This window comes from Capricornis sumatraensis, chromosome 4 (assembly GCF_032405125.1).
Source record: "Capricornis sumatraensis isolate serow.1 chromosome 4, serow.2, whole genome shotgun sequence".
Classification (NCBI taxonomy): Eukaryota; Metazoa; Chordata; class Mammalia; order Artiodactyla; family Bovidae; genus Capricornis; species Capricornis sumatraensis.
The window spans coordinates 119078415-119101217 of record NC_091072.1 but is presented as its reverse complement, the minus strand read 5'-3'; the positions used below and the strand labels follow the sequence as shown (position 1 = coordinate 119101217).

General features: G+C 48.3%; 1 protein-coding gene across 1 annotated transcript in view; it reads left to right on the top strand.

Moving 5' to 3' along the window:
• The window catches only part of CACNG2 (calcium voltage-gated channel auxiliary subunit gamma 2), a 117038-nt gene extending 107426 nt beyond the window's left edge, over positions 1-9612 (top strand). Inside the window, exons 3-4 of the mRNA XM_068971842.1 lie at positions 7573-7713; positions 9077-9612. Of these exons, the coding sequence (XP_068827943.1) occupies positions 7573-7713; positions 9077-9612 (677 nt within the window). The remainder of the gene's footprint in view (positions 1-7572; positions 7714-9076) is intronic.
• The last annotated feature ends 13191 nt before the right edge of the window (positions 9613-22803 follow it).

Genomic DNA, 22803 nt, shown 5'->3' with positions numbered 1-22803 from the left:
TCTTCCATGCTCAAGCTCATGCTCACCTCTGAGTCTGACTCCCCATTTACAGCTTCAGCCTAAACTGAGCCTCTGTGCCCCAGTCTTACACATCCACCTCCCACTCCATGCTCCCCATGCATTGACTAAATAAGATATTCTCTTCTCTCATGATAAGTTTTAGCATTAATACTAATGCTATTCTTTGGCATTGCCTTTCTTTGGGATTGGAATGAAAACTGACCTTTTCCAGTCCTTGTGGCCACTGCTGAGTTTTCCAAATTTGCTGGCATATTGAGTGCAGCACTTTCACACCATCATCTTTCAGGATTTGAAATAGCTCAACTGGAATTCTATCACCTCCACTAGCTTTGTTTGTAGTGATGCTTCCTAAGGCCCTCTTGACTTCACATTCCAGGATGTCTGGATCTAGGTGAGTGATCACACCATCATCATTATCTGGGTCGTGAAGATCTTTTTTGTACAGTTCTTCTGTGTATTCTTGCCACCTCTTCTTAATATCTTCTGCTTCTGTTAGGTCCATATCATTTCTGTCCTTTATGGAGCCCATCTTTGCATGAAATGTTCCCTTGGTGTCTCTAATTTTCTTGAAGAGATCTCTAGTCTTTCCCATTCTGTTGTTTTCCTCTATTTCTTTGCATTGATCGCTGAGGAAGGCTTTATCTCTTCTTGCTATTCTTTGGAACTCTGCATTCAAATAGATATATCTTTCCTTTTCGCCTTTGCTTTTCACTTCTCTTCTTTTCACAGCTATTTGTAAGGCCTCCTCAGACAGCCATTTTGCTTTTTTGCATTTCTTTTTCTTGGGGATGGTCTTGATTCCTGTCTCCTGTACAACGTCACGTACCTCCATCCATAGTTCATCAGGCACTCTGTCTATCAGATCTAGTCCCTTAAATCTATTTGTCACTTCCACTATATAGTAATAAGGGATTTGATTTAGGTCATACCTAAAGTGGTTTTCTCCACTTTCTTCAATTTTTGTCTGAGTTTGGCAATAAGGAGTTCATGATTCTAGCCACAGTCAGCTCCCAGTCTTGTTTTTGCTGACTGTATAGAGCTTCTCCATCTTTGGCTGCAAAGAATATAATCAATCTGAATTCGATGTCAACCATCTGGTGATGTCCATGTTTAGAGTCTTCTCTTGTGTTGTTGGAAGAGGGTGTTTGCAATGACCAGTGCGTTCTCTTGGCAGAAGTGTATTAGCCTTTGCCCTGCTTCATTCTGTACTCCAAGGCCAAATTTGCCTGTTACTCCAGGTGTTTCTTGACTTCCTACTTTAGCATTCCAGTCACCTATAATGAAAAGGACATCTTTCTGGGGTGTTAGTTCTAGAAGGTCTTGAAGGTCTTCATAGAACTGTACAGCTGCAGCTTCTTCAGCATTACTGGTCGGAGCATAGACTTGGATTACCATGATATTGAATGGTTTGCCTTGGAAACGAACAGAAATCATTCTGTTGTTTTTGAGATCACAGCCAAGTACTGCATTCCAGACTCACTTGTTGACTATGATGGCTACTCCATTTCTTCTAAGGGATTCCTGCCCACAGTAATAGATATAACGGTCATCTGAGTTAAATTCACCCATTCCAGTCCATCTTAGTTCACTGATTCCTAGAATGTCGATGTTCACTCTTGTCATTTCCTGTTTGACCACTTCCAGTTTGCCTTGATTCATGGACCTAACATTCCAGGTTCTTATGCAATATTGCTCTTTACAGCATCGAACCCTGCTTCCATCATCAGTCCCATTCACAACTGGGTGTTGTTTTTGCTTTGGCTCCATCCCTTCATTCTTTCTGGAGTTATTTCTCCACTGATCTCCAGTAGCATATTGGGCACCTTCGGACCTGGGAGTTCATCTTTCAGTGTCCTATATTTTTGCCTTATCATACTGTTCATGGGGTTCTCAAGGCAAGAATACTGAAGTGGTTTGCCATTCCCTTCTCCAGTGGACCACATTCTGTCAGACCTCTCCACCATGACCCGGCCGTCTTGGGTGGCCCCACACGGCATGGCTTAGTTTCATTGAGTTAGACAAGGCTGTGGTCTGTGTGATCAGATTGGCTAGTTGTCTGATTGTAGTTTCAGTCTGTCTGCCGTCCGATGACCTCTCACAGTGCCTACCGTCTTACTTGGGTTTCTCTTACCTTGGACGTGGGCTCTGTCTTCATGGCTACTCCAGCAAAGCACAGCCTCTGCTCCTTACCTCTGATGCGGTCAGCTCCTCTCAGCAGCCGCCCCTGACCTTGGACCCAGTGTAGTTCCTCTCAGCCGTGCTAGTGTGCCTTTGCAGCCGCCGCGCACAACTGCACTCATCTCACATGCTAGTAAAGTAATGCTCAAAATTCTCCAAGCCAGGCTTCAGTAATACGTGAACCGTGAACTTCCAGATGCTCAAGCTGGTTTTAGAAAAGGCAGAGGAACCAGTGATCAAATTGCCAACATCTGCTGGATCATCAAAAAAGCAAGAGAGTTCCAGAAAAACATCTATTTCTGCTTTATTGACTATGCCAAAGCCTTTGACTGTGTGGATCACAACAGACTGGAAAATTCTGAAAGAGATGGGAATACCAGACCACCTGACCTGCCTCTTGAGAAACCTGTAGGCAGGTCAGGAAGCAACAGTTAGAACTGGACATGGAACAACAGACTGGTTCCAAATCGGAAAAGGAGTACGTCAAGGCTGTATATTGTCACCCTGCTTATTTAACTTCTATACAGAGTACATCATGAGATGTACACTGGGCTGGAGGAAGCACAAGCTGGAATCAAGATTGCCGGGAGAAATATCAATAACCTCAGATATGCAGATGATACCACCCTTATGGCAGAAAGTGAAGAAGAACTAAAAAGCCTCTTGATGAAAGTGAAAGATGAGAGTGAAAAAGTTGGCTTAAAGCTCAACATTCAGAAAACAAAGATCATGGCATCTGGTCTCATCACTTCATGGCAAATAGATGGGGCAATAGTAGAAACAGTGGGTGACTATTTTTCTGGGCTCTAAGATTGCTGCAGATGGTGACTGCAGCCATGAAATTAAAAGATGCATACTCCTTGGAAGGAAAGTTATGTCCAATCTAGACAGCATATTAAAAAGCAGAAATGTTACTTTGCCAGCAAAGGTCTGTCCAATCAAGGCTATGGTTTTTCCAGTAGTCATGTATGGATGTGAGAGTTGGACTGTGAAGAAGGCTGAGCACTGAAGAATTGATGCTTTTGAACTGTGGTGTTGGAGAAGACTCTTGAGAGTCCCTTGGACTCCAAGGAGATCCAACCAGTCCATCCTAAAGGAGATCAGTCCTGGGTGTTCATTGGAGGGACTGATGTTGAAGCTGAAACTCCAATATTTTGGCCACCTGATGCAAAGAGGTGACTCATTTGAAAAGACCCTGATGCTGGGAAAGATTGAGGGCAGGAGGAGAAGGGAACGACAGAGGATGAGATGGTTGGATGGCATCACTGACTCGATGGACATGGGTTTGGGCAGACTCCGGGAGTTGGTGATGGACAGGAGGCCTGGTGTGCTGCGGTTCATGGGGTTACAAAGAGTGAGACACGACTGAGCGACTGAACTGAACTGAGCAATGCTATTACTATTAATACAGTAATACAGGTTACTAAGAAGTCAGGATAATTCATAAGGAAACTGTGTCTGGCATGAAAGAAAAAGGACATTAAAAACAACAAAAATCGCTACCCTTTACTGCCCTCCTAGTATCAGAAACAAAACAGTTATTATCCAATTTAGTCCTTGCAATAGCATGTCTCAAACATTCAGACACATACTAGTCTTGTTACAAAGATATTGTTAAAATGTGGATTCTTTTTTATGTATTTTTATTGAAGTATGGTTTATTTACAACACAATTTCTGTACAGCAAAGTGACTCAGTTTTATATATATACATATATATGCTTTTTCATGTTCTCTTCTCTTTTTTGGCCATGCTGTACAGCTTATGGGATCTTAGTCTGACAATCAGGGATCAAACCTGGGCCCTGGCAGTGAGGGCGCTTGAGTCTTAACCTCTAGAAAACCAGAGAATTCCCCATATTCTTTTCCATTATGGTTTATCACAGGGTATCAGGTATAGATCCCTGTGCTCTACAGTAAGACCCTGTTGTTTATCCAAAATGCAGACTCTAATTCAGTACAGTTGAACTAGATGGGGCGGGGCCTGAGAATCTGCATTTCTGCTAAGCTCCTCTCATGATGCCCTCATTGCTGGTACTCGACTACCATTTGAGCAGCAAGGCCTTACATGCTCCTATGAACAGGAGATTATTATGACTCTTCCCATTTACAGGACAAGGAAACTGAGGCTCTAGAGAGTTAAGACCCTTGCCCAAGATCAGAGTTACTAAGTGGCAAAGCCAGGCTCTGAACTTAGGTGTGGCTAACTCCAAAATTCCTCTGTGACATTGCCCAGCCAGAATGACCTCCTTCAGAAGACTGTTTCAGTTTGGGGGTCACTGCCAGCTCGAAACCAGCTTTCTGCCAGCCTGGATCTGGGTCCTGAGGACTTCCATCTTCCTAGGCTGGTACTGTTTCCCAGCTGCCCCTATCACCTTTTTTCTGGGTAAAGAGGCCTCTTCCAAGGGAGGCTGGTGTCTGAGTTGGCTCTGCTGGAGTAAAGAGGCTTCTGTTTGTTGCCTGCTTGCTGCTTTGTTACCTTGTGAACTGATCCTGTTTTCTCCACATTGGCTGCAACACAGCAAATGTCTCCCTCCAGCCTGCCCCCTCCCCCAACCCAGTACACACACACATACACACACGCGCGCGCACACACATGCATGCACACACACACAGCATCTCATCTCCCTCCGCAGCTGGTGCTCTGTCTGCTGGCAGGAAAGCAGAGTTGGGGCATCCAGGCTCCCACAGCAGACTGGCTGAACCGGAAACGTCAGGCCCAGGGCTGCCATGAGGCGTGATCTCTGAGGATACAGACCTGGCCTGCCAAATGCAGCACACTGCGGGCAGGAAGAGCCTGCTTCCTTGCAGGGAAAAGGCCAGAGACCTTCCTCCACCCTGCTCATCTGAGCAGCCACTGCTGCCCTTTGGAAGTCACCCCAACCTCTCTATCTTTCTTTATACTGTCGTCCCTGTTTCCAGCTGGTCAGAAATCATAGCCACACAGAGAAGGAAAAGATTAGAAATCATCTAATGGTCCACACCCAAGTTAAACAGGGGGAAACCAGAGGTGGCAAGGTACCTGCCTCAGCCACACAACAAGGAGGGGCAGAGCTGGGACCAGAACCCAGGTCTCTGGACCCTGCAGGATGCTTCCTGGGCTCTTTAAAAACCCCAGAGGAAGAGTCCAGGGTATCCAAAAGTTGGACTGATCTGGGCTTGAATCCTGACTTACTAACTGGGTGGTTTTGAGCAAGCTACATCACCTCTCTGAAACTCAGTTTTCTCATCTATAAATTGGGGCAAAAAATATACCCTGCAGAGGTATTATGAGGATTAAATTGTACCATGTATGTCAGACCCAATGCGGTGTGTTTGTTTAATCCATCCTACCTCTTGTGAGCTGGGTCTTCGATACACTCTTGCCATCCTCATGTACTTATGGAGATGGGCCTCCAGGTAGCTGTGAATGGGCGCATCTGGGCATGCGTTCCTGTATGGTGGGGGTGGGGGGTGTCAATCCAATTGGGGATAGAGATATCATCTCAGAAAAGACCTGCAGGAAGAAAGCATCCACTCAGGTTTGGAGAGGAGGCAGCCCAGTCCTTTCCCGCCTGGGGAGAGGGCTACTAGACTGCAGAGTAACTCAGCTGCCCATCACCCTCTTACCCCTACTTCAAAATGAGCAGCTCAGGTGCCCCCAACTTGCAATACAGAACTCCACCCTTCTTCAAGTCCCCCCAAAATAATCCACTCATTCAATAGCATCACGAGCAGTGTAGACTGAAGATCCACCAGGGAAAGAAGGGTTTTACATCACATATCACAGTAAATGGCTTAAAACTCTTTCTTAGAAAAATTTCTCAAGTTCTATATAAAAAAATTCTCTTCTTCACAGATCCTTTGTGGTCATGCTGCCACCAGAAGGAACAGGGATGGGCCAGTAGGGCAGGCACTTCCCCTCCAAAGCATACACCCCCTACCACCCTCTGGGCTGAGCCAAAGGGTTCTCAGTCTAAAAGGACTTAACTTTCTAGGTTGCCATTCAAGCCACCCCAACGTATCAGGAAGACATCCTTTTCCTTATACTAGCCACCAGATACCTCTGCCTTCTGCCTGGTCCACACAGGGCAGGACATGGAGTCGGAGATCCTCAGGTCACTCTCTGCCTATTTGAATCTGGATAGAAAAAAATATTTTACTTTCCAGACACACTGCCAAAGACTCCATGCCTCTGGGGCATCTTTCAGACACAGCCCCCGTCATGTACCCCCAACCACCTCCCCTCCCCTGCCCCAGCCATCTGTGCCTCTCTCTCATCTTCCTCCATGCTGGGGTAAAATGTTCATTAAAATATTTTTTCTTCTCCTGCCTGTTTGTTCGTCCTTCCTTCTTAACTTGTCTTGAGAGGTTTTTTAAATTTGCTTTTTGCTTTTATTCTCTTCCGTTTTCTTTGCAATGTGTCAGTTTCTTCCTCTTTCTGGACCACCTCTCCACATTGATTCACAAGGCGAGCTTGTATTGGGGGCTTTCTGTATCTCTGGCTTTGAATTAGGTGTTGAGGACAGAATGAATGAAGAGAGAGAACTAAAAAAAAAACAACAACAAAAATAGCTACAATCCTCTCTCTCATGGGATCCCATGACCTATGGTGGATGCATATATATAAACAACTATTTACTATAATAACTATCTGAGCAAATGTTTACTACATGGCTTCAGAGACCTATCTTAAGTACATTATCAGAATTAACTCATTTAGTCCTCACAATAATGTTAAGAGGCAGGAACTATCACCACACCCATTTTACAGGTGAGGAAATTGAGGCATGAAGAGATGAGATGACGTAACCAAACTTATACAGCTAATAAATGCTAAAGGCAGAGTCCAACCACCCAGCTCTAACCACTATAACACACCGCCTTTCTCTGTGCCCCAAGTGCCCCAAAGTGCAGAGGAGAAAGCTAATAAGTTTGCCTAAAGAAATCAGGAAAGGCGTCGTGGAGGAGGGGACTTTGAGCTGGGTTTTGATGGATGAATAGAAGTTAGCTGAATGAAAAAGAGCAAGAGAGACATTCTAGGAAGAAAGCTCAGTATGGCAAAAGTCAGAAACATACAATAATATGTCATGGGAAGTTTGTTGTGGCTGGACAGGAGGGAAGGTGGGGCTGGGGAGAGACCAGGTCTCACACGGCCATGTGAGTCTCACGAAGTGCTGGGGTTGATCCTTGCAGAAGCGGGGAGCCCCTGTGAACTGAGCGGTGGTGTGCTCCCTCTCCCTCCCTAGTATTGCTAAGCAACCTCCACTCTGGTCCCTCCCATAAAACTCACCCAGCCCCCGCCCCTGTGAGCTCCTCCCTCTCCTCCCTCTGGCACACCACCCCTCATCTCACAGCCATGGCATTCTCTCTCCCCACCCACTGTGTTCTCCAGGGGCTGTGAGGGCCTCGAGCATCTTCCCGATCCTGAGTGTGATTCTGCTCTTCATGGGCGGACTCTGCATCGCAGCCAGCGAGTTCTATAAGACTCGACACAACATCATTCTGAGTGCCGGCATCTTCTTCGTGTCTGCAGGTAAGAGCTGCTGCACCAGGGGCCTGAGGCCAGGCCTACCAGCAGGGAGGAGGCTGAGGTTGGCGGGCCTGGTGACTGGAGGGCCCTGGCAAAGAAAGGAGGGGAGAGAGGAGAGGGACTTCTGGACCTTCCAACAGGCCAAGTCGCAAAGAAGGCAGGCTGTGCTGGGCTCCTGTGCCATAGCCAGGCCTGAGCCCTCCACTGAGTCCACCGGGATTGTCCCCACACCGTGACCTTCAGCCCAGTGACTCACCTTTCCCCCACCTCCTGAGAGAAGGCCCCACTCCTAAGACCCTCTCAGGATGCTGGGTCCATCCTCATCACCCTCTTCCCTCCCTGTCCTACCCAGTTGGGAGCAGGCAGGCACTCAAAACCACATTTCTCAGTACAGCTACATGACAAGTCACACTGGCTTCAGATGCCAGAAGAAGAACATGGGTTGTAGCATGAGCCATTTAATAAGAACAACTAACGTTTAAGCAGCACTTACCACACGAAGACTCTTAACAGCTTTCATGTGTATTAACTCACATGTAGTAGTAACTCATATGTATTCATATGTATTCATCTTCCCCCAACCTAAAAGAAGTAAGCACTATTATTATATCTACTTCACAGATATGGAAACTTAGATGATGGTTACCTTGCCAAAGGCTTTGCATATAGGCAGTCTGGCTCCAGGAGCCAGACTTAACCCCTTGCTTGTGGTTCTTATTTAGACTCTAAGTTTTGTCCGACTCTTTCATACCCCATGGACTGTAGCCCATCAGGCTCCTCTGTCCATGGGATTTTCCAGGCAAGAATACTGGAGTGGGTTGCCATTTCCTTCTCCAAGGGATCTTCCTGACCCAAGGATTGAACTGCAGTGGCAGGCATTGGCAGGCAGATTCTTTAAAACTGAGCCACCAGGGAAGCCCTAACCCCCTGCTACAGCAGCTTCAAATCCCAATGCAGCCTTAAGCAACTTACTTAACCTCTCTGCAATCTGTTTTCTCATCTGCAAACCCTTTGCAAAGCACTCAGCTGTGAAAGCAGGTAGTAAATGCTCAATAAGTATTATCATTACTCAGTATATTGTAGAATGTCCTGCTGTTCTCTCCCTTCTTCCCATATCTGTGATTCCTTTAGCTTTTCCCTTTCTGACTCTCTCCAAACAGAATGATAGGATAGTAAGGTGATGCTGCAACTTCCCACTATATCAGCCCATCCATTCTCCACAAAAACGCTGGACCAGGGAAAGCACATCCAGGTGTTCCCCTCCTGCCATCGTGCCCAGGGCCTGGCATCCTCTTTGGATACTAACCATCATTATTTCTGCTTTCCCCTCCACCCTGCCTCCTCTCCACGCCCATCCCGCCCGCAGGTCTGAGTAACATCATTGGCATTATAGTGTACATATCTGCCAATGCCGGAGACCCCTCCAAGAGCGACTCCAAAAAGAATAGTTACTCCTACGGCTGGTCCTTCTACTTCGGGGCCCTGTCCTTCATCATCGCCGAGATGGTCGGGGTGCTGGCCGTGCACATGTTTATCGACCGGCACAAACAGCTGCGGGCCACAGCCCGCGCCACGGACTACCTCCAGGCCTCCGCCATCACCCGCATTCCCAGTTACCGCTACCGCTACCAGCGCCGCAGCCGCTCCAGCTCGCGCTCCACCGAGCCCTCACACTCCAGGGACGCCTCCCCCGTGGGCATCAAGGGCTTCAACACCTTGCCGTCCACGGAGATCTCCATGTACACCCTCAGCAGGGATCCCCTGAAGGCCGCCACCACGCCCACCGCCACCTACAACTCCGACAGGGATAACAGCTTCCTCCAAGTTCACAACTGTATCCAGAAAGAGAACAAAGACTCTCTCCACTCCAACACAGCCAACCGCAGGACCACCCCCGTATGAAGCCCACGGGGGCCTCGCCAGCGCCGCCCAGAGCCGGGAGGAGGGGCGCGGCCCGCGGGATGGGCCCGGGGGTGAAGGGGGGGATACCAAACCATACCAGGGGGGACAAACCTTCCAAAAGGCAAGCAAAAAAAAAAAACACACACACACACAAAACAAAACAAAAAAAAAAAAAAACAAAAAAAAAGAGAAAAACATAACAAGTAAATTTTAAAAAAAAAGAACAACATATAAGAGGAACAAAGAGGCAAAACAATAAATGTGCAAAAATATAAACGAGGGAAGGAAAAACAAACTTTAAAAAAAAGCAAGAGAGGATAAAAATTTAAAATAGAAAATAAATCTAAATGAAAATGCATGATTTCCCATGTACCATTATTTTAACATTTAATAAAAACCAATTTAAATGAAAACATACAAGGGAACCAAGATAATATTAAAGCAAAAAAAAAAAAAGAGAAGGAGCGAAAGGAAGGGAAACGTTCTTTGCATTTATCAGGGGTTTATGTTACTTTTTTTTTAACGCAGGGAGAGTTACTTTTCTGTTCCCTTTAACCCCAAGCGGGCTCCACCTCCCTGGGAGAGTGGGGGAGGTGGAGACTCAGGGGCCCCGGGGCCAGGTTAGCCTCTTGGTCACTGCCAGGTCCCTGGAGCCTCAGGATGGGTGCCCCAGGAACGCTGGGCAAGCTCGGTGGCTTACGAGCCGGCTCCACCCAGCACTGATGGGGCAGTTGTAGGCCTCCAGGTGACCCAAGAGTCCTTGGTCCCTCCTGTCCGAAAGGTGCCTGGAGGGGGGTGCATCTGGGGCTTGCCCAGCCCTGGGGTTCCCAGTCCTTATGGTCCTTAACCCACTGTGATGACTTCCTAGGCCTTGAGGGAAGGGAAGGAGAGGGGATGGCTGCTAGTGGCTTGCTGAGATGCCTGGAAAACCCCGGAATCCTCAGGGTGAGCCTCTTGGGGTCACTGCCCCAAGCTCCTGTCCTTGGGGGCAGGAGATGCCCACCCCCCGGGGGGATATAAAGCATCTCTCCCTCCTCACCCCTCACCTCAGGGCCACGCGATGACCCTGGGGCGATGGTGGACCCCCAGACTCATCAGCCCCCAACCCCTTGGGAAGGGGGCTCACTGACCCTTTGGGGGTCCTTGGACTCGCTGAAGCCCCCTCAGGGCCCAGCGGGTCCAACAATGACACTGCAAAAAGGTTTCTTTTTACAAAAGAAAAAGGAAAAACAAGTGGTGATTTTTTTTTAATAAAAAAACCACAGACTATAAATAAATGTATATATATAATAAGTGGATTTACTTGCAAGAAAATCAGATAGTATTTTTCTTTTAATTCTTTTCCAGCTTTAAACTGTGAAAACAAACAAAAAAAATGGGGTGGGGTGGGGGGCTTAAAATTTAGCAGGGAACTTGTAAAGAGAAAACAGAAAACAAGCATACAAGTCCATTTTAAGAAACAAACAAGCAGTTGTGAGAGATGAGAGCTGGGCTTCAAGCAGGAGGGGAAGGGGAGAGGCCCCAGGGAGCCACAGGGGCTGTGATGTCTTTCCTACCTTCGGGAAAGTGCTGCTCATATGAAAGAGAGAGAACCACCATTGAGAATCTGCTCCACACAAGGGAGATAGCACACCCATTTCCACACTCACACACACACTCACAGTCCTTGAAGCCCAGCAGTGGAATCACTCATGGGGTCACACACTCAGTCCAAACCCTTCCATCCCGTTCCCCAACCAGAAGCAGGATTCAGAGAAGACTGGCTCATGCCCTCCAAAGCCATTGACGACACAGCTCCATGTTGGCCTTTTTGTTCATGCACACCCTCTCACCACATACACACACACAACACACACACTCACACAGTTTGCATGCATGGAAAGGGCACTAGTCTGGAATCCTGCTCTGGATTCTGGAATCCCTGGCTTCGAGGCCTCCCTGGGCCTCAGTTTCTCCCTGTATAAACACGTGGATTGGTCCAGATGAGCTCCGAAGGCACATTCTCATACTTGGTGTCCATGACTCTTAAGATCTGCCACCTACCCAGAGGAGGATGCCAAGGGATGACCAGATGGCTGCCCTCCAGCCCCCAGACATTCCCAAATCATCAGTCAGCCACTCAGATGCTCAGCCACACACACACACACACACACACACACACATGCACCATATGCCTCCTCACTGTGCTCCCAACCCCCTGCCCCTACATCCAGTGTCAAAGCAAAAATACACACGTGAGCAAATGTATTCTGCCATTCAGACAGAGAGAGAAAGGTCCCAGAGGGCCCCAAAGCCGCTCTTTGTGTCCCCTTTCTTAACTTCCATACTCCAGTCACAGAGAGCAGAGGGGACTTCCTTGGAAGAAGATTAGCCACCAGGCTTCCCCCATAGTGTTTGGGGGTCAGAGGAAAGGAGGTTCCCCTGAGGTTTGCTGGGACAGGTGAAGGCTGAGAGATGGAGAGCAGAGCTTTACACAGTTGGTCCCAGCGTGAGGAACAACCTCAAAGCTAACCTTAGACTACAGACTAAAGTTTGAGGGTGTCCCATGTTGCTCCCCTTTCTGCCCAGAGCAGCAAGGCCCGCTCAGAAGGAAAGAAAACCAGTCGCTTTCCCAAGCTCCAGTTTCAGCCCAGCCTGCCAGTCACTGTGCTGAAGGCAGGGGCCCCTGCTTCCCCCATCAGCATGGCTTGGTTCATCTCTTTCTGGACATTGGCCTGGCCTTCTCTTAAGTTGAGCTCTGGGGGGTTGGGGGAGCGGCTGGAAAAGCTTTGGGGCTTGCCCACTGCCAGCTGCCCTTCCCATCCTTTGTCTGGGGAAGGAAAGCTCTTTTCTCAGATCAGTAGCAGCTGGAACCCTTATCCCAGCCTGAGCAACAAGACATCTGCCCGCCAACCTGGAAGTTTCCTAGAGGCCACGGGGGTCATGGCAGCCAAGGCCAGGTGGGGGGTGCCGCCCAGTATTTCTCAGTCTCAGCAGAAGTCATAATCGCTCCATTCCCACCTCAACCTTGCCCACTGCCTGCCCCTACTGAAAGGATCAAGTAGGAGAGATAAGGGAGAAGCCCCAAGAAAACAGCAAACAAGCGGGCACTGTCCAAAGAGGAAACTTGACCCCAGTTCTCTGAGTCCTGGCAGAGTGTCTGGGATGGCAATCAGCACTTTTTCCTGGGCCATGAGGCCTGGGGCCTGGGTCCCCTTGAAGAAGGCCATGCAGGTATAGGGTGAAAGGGCTAGGGGGCCTGGAGGGAAGGAGCTGGGTTCAGGACCGTGAAGGCGCCACTTGCCAGGGTGGACAATTGCTCATGTCCAGCTCAAATCAGTTCAAGAAACCAACCTCCATTTTATTTTCTTGGTGGGTCCTTTTTTTTTTCAGACTGTTAACAGAAAAAAATTTTAAAAAGCTGAAAACAGAAAAAAGAAAAAAAAAATCCTGGTACATGAAATAAAGATTTTTTTTTATAGCTTGGTCCTCATGTCAGTGGATTTCTTTCATTGCTTTCCCAGCTCCTAGTATCCCATTTAAGATCATTCTAAAGCTGAAATCTGAGAACTCAGATTCTCAGACCTGAGTTGAGGGAGAGGAGGCTTAGAAGCCATGCAGTAGAATAGCCCTACTCCCCAGGTCATGGGATTCCTCCTAAATATCCTTTACTGATATTTAAACACCTCCAGCAACAGGAGGCCCACCCACTTCATAGGCAGCCCCAGCCCATACTCATTGGTAAAAGTCTCCTCTCCACACGCATTTCAACCCACCTCTTCCACTGACCAGCAGCAATGAATGAATCCCTTCCCTTTTCAGCACAATAGTCCCTCAGATATTTGAAAACCATGAACATAACATCCTTGAGTTTTCAGCTTTAGAATAAATCAGCCTCCATCAACATCCCAACATCACTCCAGGGTTTCAATTGGCCCAGTGAAAGTGTGCAGCCTGGAATGGACACGACCCTGCCAGTGTACTTAGAGGCTCCACTGTACAGGGGTGCTATTCAGAGGGGATTGTGGATTGGGAGACAAGTAGGGAAGGCCTAGCAGGGGGACCTGGGGCTCTCCTAATGTGAAAGTCAAGACGAGATGTGTCTTAGTCTTCTCAGGCTGGTATAACAAAGTACCATAAACTGGAAGGCTATTTCTCACAGTTCTGGAGTCCAGAATGTCTAAAATCAAGGTGTCAGCAGACTTGATTCCTGATGAAAACAACCTTCCTGCTTGCAGACGGCCACCTTCTCACTGTCCTCACACAGCACAGACAGCCTCTGGTCTTCTTTTGTTATAAGGACACTAATCACATCATGTGGGCCCCACCCTCATGACCTAATCTAAGCTTCATTATCTTCCCCAAGCCCTGCCCCCAATACCATCACGTTGCAGGTTAGGGTTTCAATACATGCATTTTCCGAGGGACACAAACATTCAGCGTGGGGCTTCCCAGGTGGCCTAGCAGTAAAAATCTACCTGCCAGAGCAGGAGGTGTGGCTTTGATCCCTGGGTCAGGAAGATCCCCTGGAGAAGGAAACAGCAGCCTACTCTAGTATTCTTGCCTGGAATAGGCAAGGATGGTCAGAAGTGTCTGGCGGGCTACAGTCCATGGGGTCACAAAGAGTTGGTCACAACTCAATAACTAAACAACAGCAACAAAACGTTCGGCCTATCAAGGCTAACCTAACGGGAAAATTTGACCCTTAACATTAGAGAAAGGCCCCATTTGAAGGCAGCTCAAAAACTAGTCCACCAATGTCTGGCTCTATTCTAGTTACACTGCCAGGGTCAATTATTTGAAGGAAGGATGTAAGCACTTCTCCAAATGTGTTAAATACATTTCGTTTAGTTCACTTGGACTTTAAAAAGACTGTCGTGTGGAATAGGATGGAAAGAAGGTATTTCAAAATCAAACCAAGATGTTAAACACAGACCAAAAAAGTCCTCTTCTGTTGGCAAATTGTAAAATGCTTCTTCCCCTCCCCCTCCTTACAGGGGTTTCCTGTGCCCACCTTCCTACCACCACCCTTACTAAATTATTATCCTTTACTCAGAAAAATAATAAATGCCATGAAAAACAGGTAAAAGAAAAGCTGACCAAAGCTTGTTTAAAATGAAACATTACAATACATTGCTCCAAAAGGAGAAAAAAGCTTCATTCTGTCCTACTAACATCTACAATGGCAGACCAGAAAGAAAAAAAAAGAAACATGGTGGTCTCTTTCATTATAATGGCTGGGATTCTCTAGCCTGGTCATCTTCATATTTTCACGTGGAGAGTCCGAAGGGTGATCTATGAGGGGTCACCAGGTCACCCTAGAGACAGCTGTAACAGGATCTTCCCTGGCAGTCCAGTGCCTAAGACTCTGCACTCCCAGGGCAGGAGACTTGGATTCAATCTCTGGTTGGAGAACTAAGATCCTGCATGACATGCAGCGTGACCAAAAAATAAAAGAAAAAGAAACCATTATAACAACGAACAGTGATGGGGACCAGGGAGAGTTCCAGACATCAAATCCCGTTTGGTCACAGACCAGGACTTCTTCATGAGCTTCAGGAGGTAGGGTCTCCGAGAGGCGAGACACTGTCTGAGATGCAAGGGAGGAAGCTTAGTCATTGAACACAGCTCTTCTTAGGGCTCAAGAGGAAAGAGATGGCATGCAGAGGTCCTCTGAGTCACACAGACTTAAGAGAAAGGCAGCCCCATAGCCTGGGGCCCCGGAAAACTCCCCTTAAGAATTGGTCAACACACATGACTCCCCTTGGGCCTGGCTGCCAAGCTTCCCACCCATCCCAAGCATCTTCTCCTCCAAGCTCACCCCTGACATTCACTGGCTCCAGGGCAGGAGTACAAATGGCCTCCATACTGTCAGTCCAAATGTTTAAGAGCTACAAATCAGACTAACTTTAAAATACATTCTATCCTTCTATCCTGACAAGTCAATCTTCACAATGACCTAAAATACAAAGAATTTAGAATTCTAAACCTCCTCTGAATTCTGCTCCCCAAAGTGGTACAGGGCAAGCCCACCCTGGCTCTGAGCCCACTGCCCGGCCCCCTCCCTCCCCTTCCAATCTCCAGCTCCACGTAGCATGCCCAGGGCCTCTAAGGGGGTGCCCACCCCAGCCTGCCCATCCCAGTTCCAGCTACAGTCGCCTGAAACACCGACTCCTTGGCCACTGCTCAGGCCAGTTTTACCTCAGCATAGACGGTGGCCAACCATGGGAGCTGACCCGGGAGACTTTGGATAGAAATTCTAAAAAGCAGGCACCAGAGAGAGAGGGCTACAAGAGAGCTGCGGGCTCAGGATGAGCACACGGCCTTGGTCTGTGGACTCTTCCCCACCATGGGAGGGGCAGGGCAGGGGCGCGGAGGGCCAGAGCAAGGTCCCCTAACGCCCTGCACCCCTCAAGCCCAGGTCTAGGGGCAGCTCAGCCTCTCTCATGGTCCAATACAAGGGCTCTGAATCTGGGCAGGGCAGGGAGGTGGGGGGCAGGTAAGAGGCCATATAGCTCCGAAGACCTATCCCCTTGGTGGGGGAGGAAAGGCATTTTAGAGTCCAGGGAAAGCAAGCAATTTCCAAACCAGACCTGCAGAGTGAATTGGCTTCAAGCATGCTGCCTGCCCCAGAACCTGACTTCTGACATCCCCAGCCAACAGTTCCTGTTTTGTTTAGTTTTGTTTTAAAAAGGGTAGTTATTTGTTTTTTAGGTCACATCCTACAGCATGCAGGATCTCAGTTCCCCAAGCAGGGATCGAAACTGTGTCCCCCGCATTGGGCGCTCAGAGTCTTAACCACTGGACCAGTAGGGAAGTCGTCCGAGCCACGCCTTCTGATGGATGCTTGATGCTTTTCTTCTCCTTTCTCTACTCATACTCCAAGCTTAGAGAACCCTCCCTGGAGAAGGGCTGAGCTCACCAAACTCCAAAAGCCCTGAGAGTGTCTGCAGGGGTGAGAGAAAGCTGCTGTCTCCGTGAGTGTCTAGACCTGACTCACAAGGAGCAGCCGTTTGGACTGGCTTCTAAGCCGATGCTGAGAAAGCTGCCTGGTAGACAAAGACTGCCCCACTCCCCGGCACACAGGCTCTGGAAAGTTGTCTGTGAGCCAGCTTGAAGGGACTCCTCCCAGTCCAAGCTGGAGGAGCCGGGCCCTTCCTTTCCCTCCCCTTCATGCGGTCACAGGTGGAAATTCCCAGTGTATGCCAGGACTACCTCCTACAGGCTCAGGCAAACCCACCATGTGCATCCCCTCTCTGCTCTGTGTTCACTGACACACTGGCACCCTGAGATTGGCTGTGCTGGGAGTATTTACAACACAGAAGTGGGCAGGCGCTATCAGTGCAAACCAGGCAACCGTTTAAAATAGGGAGCTGATTGTCAAACCTCACCTTACCACTGCATAAATCTGTCGCCATGGTGTGTGTTTACGAGTTCACTCAAGCACGCCTCTGAGGCGCATTCATAGCCCTGACTGTGCACGTGCCCATGAGCATGCGTGCATGTACATACTCTTATGTGCAGGCCTGTGTGAGCACACACGAGTGCACACACAAACAATCACACTTATGGAATTAGATCCACTCACACAGACGTATCCGTTTAGTCGATCACCTTTTCTTGACCACACCTGCTCCGGCAGGTCTTGGCTTTGGTCTCAAGTGTACAGACACGACCAAGACGCAGACTTCCCTGTTGGGAGCACTCAGTAGAGACAGGACCATGGACAGGAAAGAGAGGCTTGCACCAAGGCGTGGCAAGGAGGGTGAGCTAACAAGGGGTGGGCACACAGAGCAGGTGGTGCTTCAGTGAGATGGGCTGCCCACCGCACATGCTTCTCTGTGGACCTAACCTTCACACCCTCATAGCCCCACCTGTGCATCTGCGGGCACAGGGAAGCATGGAGGTATATGATGTCACAGAAGCCCGCCCCTGTATGGACTCATGGAGCATATGTGTATGGGAGTGTGTGCACAGGCTCAGAGCATCAGTTGGAACCAGGGAACACCCTACTAGGTGAGATGGCCCCTTTCTGCCACCAGGAGGACCCATCCCTGAAGCAATAAGCCCAGGTTTCCTCTTCTCTCTTTCTCCGTCAATCTCTCACTCTTTTGACCTCCCTCTTACCTTCTCTCTTGCTCTGGCCCTCCTTCCCCATCTCTCCCTCACTTTCTCTCCCTCCTTCATCTCCAGCTGAGTTACCAGTCTGGCTCACCTCACCCACATGGCTATGAAAAGGACCCCAAAGGAAATGAGAAGCAAATGGGAAGATGGCCCAAGGCACCTCTCTCCACCTCAACTGCTCAAACCAGAGAAGGAAGGAGGCCCTCAGATGGGCTCTCTGAGGCAGCCTCTTCAATGAGTCCAACAAGAACAAGAATGTCTGGCATGAGGGGGGAAAAGAAGAATGGCTCTTCCCATTCCATTCAAGTCAGAAGTCTGGGATGGCCTATCCTGACCCTTACACAGTTCAGGATCTCACAGGCTAAACCACTGTTTCTTTATGTTCCTCTCTCACTCAAAACCTTCAGTGCCTCTCCAGTGCCACCCCAGAAAAGCCTTTGATGCCCTCTTTGGCCAGCTTCCTGATTGTCTGTCTTGCCACAGCAAACTGGAACTTGGGGGCGCATACAAGGAGCCAGGAGGGTTTTCCTGACGGCTCGTGGTAAAGAACCTGCCTGCAATGCAGGAGATGTGGGTTCAACCCCTGGATCAGGAGGATCCCCTGGAGAACGAAATGACAATCCACTCCAGTATTCTTGCCTGGGAAATTCCATGGACAGAGAAACCTGGTGGGCTACAGTCCATGGGGGTCACAAAAAAAGTTAGACACAACTTAGCAACTAAACAACAACAACACCGTGCCAAGCATTAGCAAATTACATTTTATTACAGCTTAACAATACTTTGGCCACCTGATGTGAGGAGCCGACACATTAGAAAAGATCCTGATGCTGGGAAAGACTGAAGGCAGGAGAACAAGGGGATGACAGAGGACGAGATGGTTGGATGGCTTCACTGACTCAATGGACATGAGCTTAAGCAAACTCCAGAAGATGGTGAAGGACAGGGAAGTGTGGCATGCTACAGTCCATGGGGTCGCAAAGAGTTGGACATGACTGAGTGACTGAACAAGAACAAGAAACAAGTGTTATCACCCCCTTTACAGACATGGAAACTGAGGCTCAGAGAGGCAGAAAGTTCTGGCGTTTAAGAGAATGAGCTCTGGAGTCACTGCCAGGGTCCCATCCAGGCTCAGGCCACTTATTGGCAGCATGGCTTTGGGCAAGGTCTCTATGCCTGTTTCCTGATCTGCAAAAGGGAAACAATAATAATGGAACCCAACGCATAAGGTTGTTAAGTGGAGTTAATGAAATAAGAGTATTAGTGGGGACGTGTGCCAGAGCCTCCGACCAGCCCACCCTGAGTTCCGGCTTAATTTCCAATGGCCACACTGTGGCTGCATTTCCCATGGGCCTGAGGCCTCCTGCAGCCAAGTGCTCCATTCACAAAACCAAATCTGGGTGGTTCAGAGGCCAGAACTGTGCCCTCTCAGTTTTGGGGGGTGAGAGGTCAGGAACCTAGGATGAAAGCAGAGGACACCCCTTTGTGAGGTCAGGCCAGGACCTTGGGGTGAGCAAGAACCATCCCCTTTGTGGGGCATGAGGTCAAAAGTTTTTTCCCCAGTTTTCCCCAAGATCCCATCTCCCTCCAAGCCCTCTTGAGGCAAGCAGGGGTCCCTCGTGTCCCAGCAGTGTCCCAGGAGGCAGGTGCCTGGCCACCAAGGGCTTGAGCAGGGGTGAGGAGGAACACTATGCAATTCCTGGAGCGCCAGTCAGGATGGAAGCCATGCCCCGGGCTGAGGCTGGGCCAGCAGGTCAGGTGGGCCCAGGCCCAGCCCTGTGCTTGGTGAAGCAATTTGTCCTCAGTACCACCTGACCTCTGCTGGGAGGAGCAGAGTCCAGGAGGAATCCTTGGGCCCCCTCTATGTTCCTCCTCTTACTCTGAGCTGTATTTTTTTTCTTTTTTATTATTATTATTATTATTTTTTACTTTACAATATTGTATTGGTTTTGCCACATTGCATTGAGCTGTATTTTTAAACCTGCACACACAGCAGTTCTCTGACACAGAGCCGATTTCATCAACTGTCAATACTGACCCTGTAGAGTGATTCTCCACTGGTAATTCCAGACTCAGGCTCTGGTGGACCAAATAGAAACATTTTGTTTTGTTAAAAAAATTAAAAAGGGAGGAAGGGAGGCATTAGAACAATGTCTGGTGCATGACAACAATTATAGAGCACTTCCTATTTAAGTGAACTCAAGAAACAAAGCCATGACTCCAGGGTGTACTTAGGATGTGGCAGAGCCGGGTTTCAAACATAGAGGTCTCTGAGTCCAGAGTCCTCATCGGCACCCACTGCTCCGCCCCACCTCCACCACCTACACACACAAATGCATACGAACACACGCAGAGTCACAGGAAACTTCACAGAGGGCTGCACAGGGCATACAAGAGCAAGAAGGAGGGAGGGGGCAATTCTCCCTGGCAAGGGCCTGGCGGTCTGGGGTGCAAGGATAATGCCTAGAGAGGCTTCACAGTTCCGAGTTAGGACATCTCTTGGGCACTGAGGCTGAGCCATAGCCATCTCTTTCCTGGCTCTGGCCAGCCCAGCTCTCAGGAACACTGCAGGGCACTCTGATGTTTTTCATTCATTCATTCATTCAGCCCCTCTCACATGCTGTTCTATGCACTATGCTGGGGGTAGAAGTGATCAAAAAAGACAGTTCCAGCCTCCTGCAACTCATGTTCCAGGGGGAAGAGGAAAAATTAGCAAGTTAAGAATCAAATAATAATCACAAATCTCTCTGAGACACTGACTTGCAGTTGAAATTTCAAGGGTAAAGAGGGAGGGCCAGGAAAACAGAGGATGGGAGAGAGGGGGAAGTTCTGGGCAGAGGAAAAAAGCACGTGCAAAGCCTCGTTTCTTGAGGCAGGAAAGAACTTCGTCTGTGAGCAGATCTAAAAGATAATCCAACTGTTATCCCAGATGAGCAAGGGACAAGGAGGAGGTGGAAGAGGTGGGCAGGGGTCAGTCCTCATGGAGCAGAGTTTTAAATTTTATTCCAGGGGCAGTCTTTGAGCTGAGCTTTCCATGCAAGAGTCACTGAGCCAGAGCCAGTGCTAGACAAAGTGGGAGGGGCAGATATAAGTAAAACAAGTCCCTTTCCTGAAGTTCATAGTTTCATTTGAATTATTTACTTGTGATTTGCAATTTGCCCTTTTCCGTTCAATTAACATCTAGTTATAAAGCTCCTCCCAAGGGTGGAAAAGCTTACAGCAAAAGATACATTGAAAAAAAAAAAGGATGTTAGGAACTTCCCTGGCTGTCCAGTGGTTAAGACTTCGCACTTCCACTGCAGGAAGCATGGGTTCGATCCCTTTGGGAACTAAGATCTCGGATACCGTACAGTGCAGCCAAAAGAACAAAAAGAAAAAAGAATGTTAAAGGTAGAAATCCAAACCATATAAAGGAGAAGGAAGCAATATGACAAAAGTTCAAGCTTCCTGGCAAGCAAGGTGAAAAGGGAAACATCATAAATTCTGTCGTTTCCATAGTCAAAGTCAACACCTCAGTTGCTATAGAGAAGAAAAATTGCTCTCATCCTGTCTGAAAAAGAGAGAAAACACACCTGAGATAATAAGCAACAACTCAAGGCTAAAAGTACAGAAGGTCAAAAGATGATCCAGACAGAAACTGAGATGAAAATCTTCCAATCCTTGCATCTCAGAGCACACACCCCTTGGAAGGCAGCAGAAAGGGCAGGAAGGAGAGCATGGTGAGTAGAGTTCAGTTCAGTCGCTCAGTCATGTCTGACTCTTAGCGGCCCCATGGACTGCAGCACACCAGGCCTCCCTGTCCATCACCAACTCCCGGAGCTTGCTCAGACCCACGTCCATCGAGTTGGTGATGCCATCAAACCATCTCATCCTCTGTCACCCCCTTTTCCTTCTGCCTTCAATCTTTCTCAGCATCAAGGTCTTTTCCAATGAGTCAGTTCTTCGCATCAGGTGACCATGGTATTGGAGCTTCAGATTCAGCATCAGTCCTTCCAGTGAATATTCAGGACTGATTTCCTTTAGGATGGACTGGTTGGATCTCCTTTAGACATGCCTGTACTTGAAGCCGAGTTCCATCCTTCACCAGCTGTGCGATGTGAACAAGAGACAGCCTCCCAGGACTTTCCTAGTGGCCCATGGCTAAGAATCCACCTTGCATAGCCTGGCTGGGAGGGGAGTTTGAGGGAGAATGGACATATGTATATGTATGGCTGAGTCCCTTCACTGTTCACCTGAAACTATCACAACTTTATTAATCCACTATATTGTTGTTGTTCAGTGGCTAAGTTGTGTCCAACTCTTTGTGACCCAATGACGGCAGCACACCCGGCTTCCCTGTCCTTCACCATCTCCCAGAGCTTGCTCAAACTCATGTCTATTGAATCGGTGATGTCATCCAACCATTTCTACCTCTGTCACTCGCTTTTCCTCCTGTCTTCAATCTTTCCCAGCATCAGGGTCTTTTCCAATGAGTTGGCTCTTTGCATCAGGTGGCCAAAGTATTGGAGCTTCAGCTTCAGCATCAGTCCTTCCAATGAATATTCAGGGTTGATTTCCTTTAGGATTGACTGGTTTGATCTTGCAGTCCAAGGGACTCTCAAGAGTCTTCTCCATCACCGCAATTCAAAAGCATCAGTTCTTCAGTGCTCAGCCCAATACGAAGTAAAAAGTTTAAAAACAAACAAAAAAAGAATCCACCTTGCAATGTAGGGGACTCGGATTTGATCCCTGGTTGGAGAACTAAGATCTCATATTCACAGAGCCCACGTGTCACAACTAGAGAGGCCGTGTGCTGCACGAAAGATCCCACATGCCACTACGACACAGTCACATTTTTTTAATTAATAATAAGAAGCCTTCATTTCCTCATATGCAAAATGGGTTCAATAATCTCTACATAACAGTGACTAGAGTGCTCTGAGGAGACACTGAATGTGAAAGCTCCTAGCACAGGGTCCAGACGTAGCTGGTACTCAGCAAAGAAGAATAATCATAGCCAGAATCTGTGGAGCTTTCCCTTGGTGCCAGGCATTCACTGAAGCATTTTCCGTGCTAATGATAAGAGCTCCATGATGAGATGGATCTTAT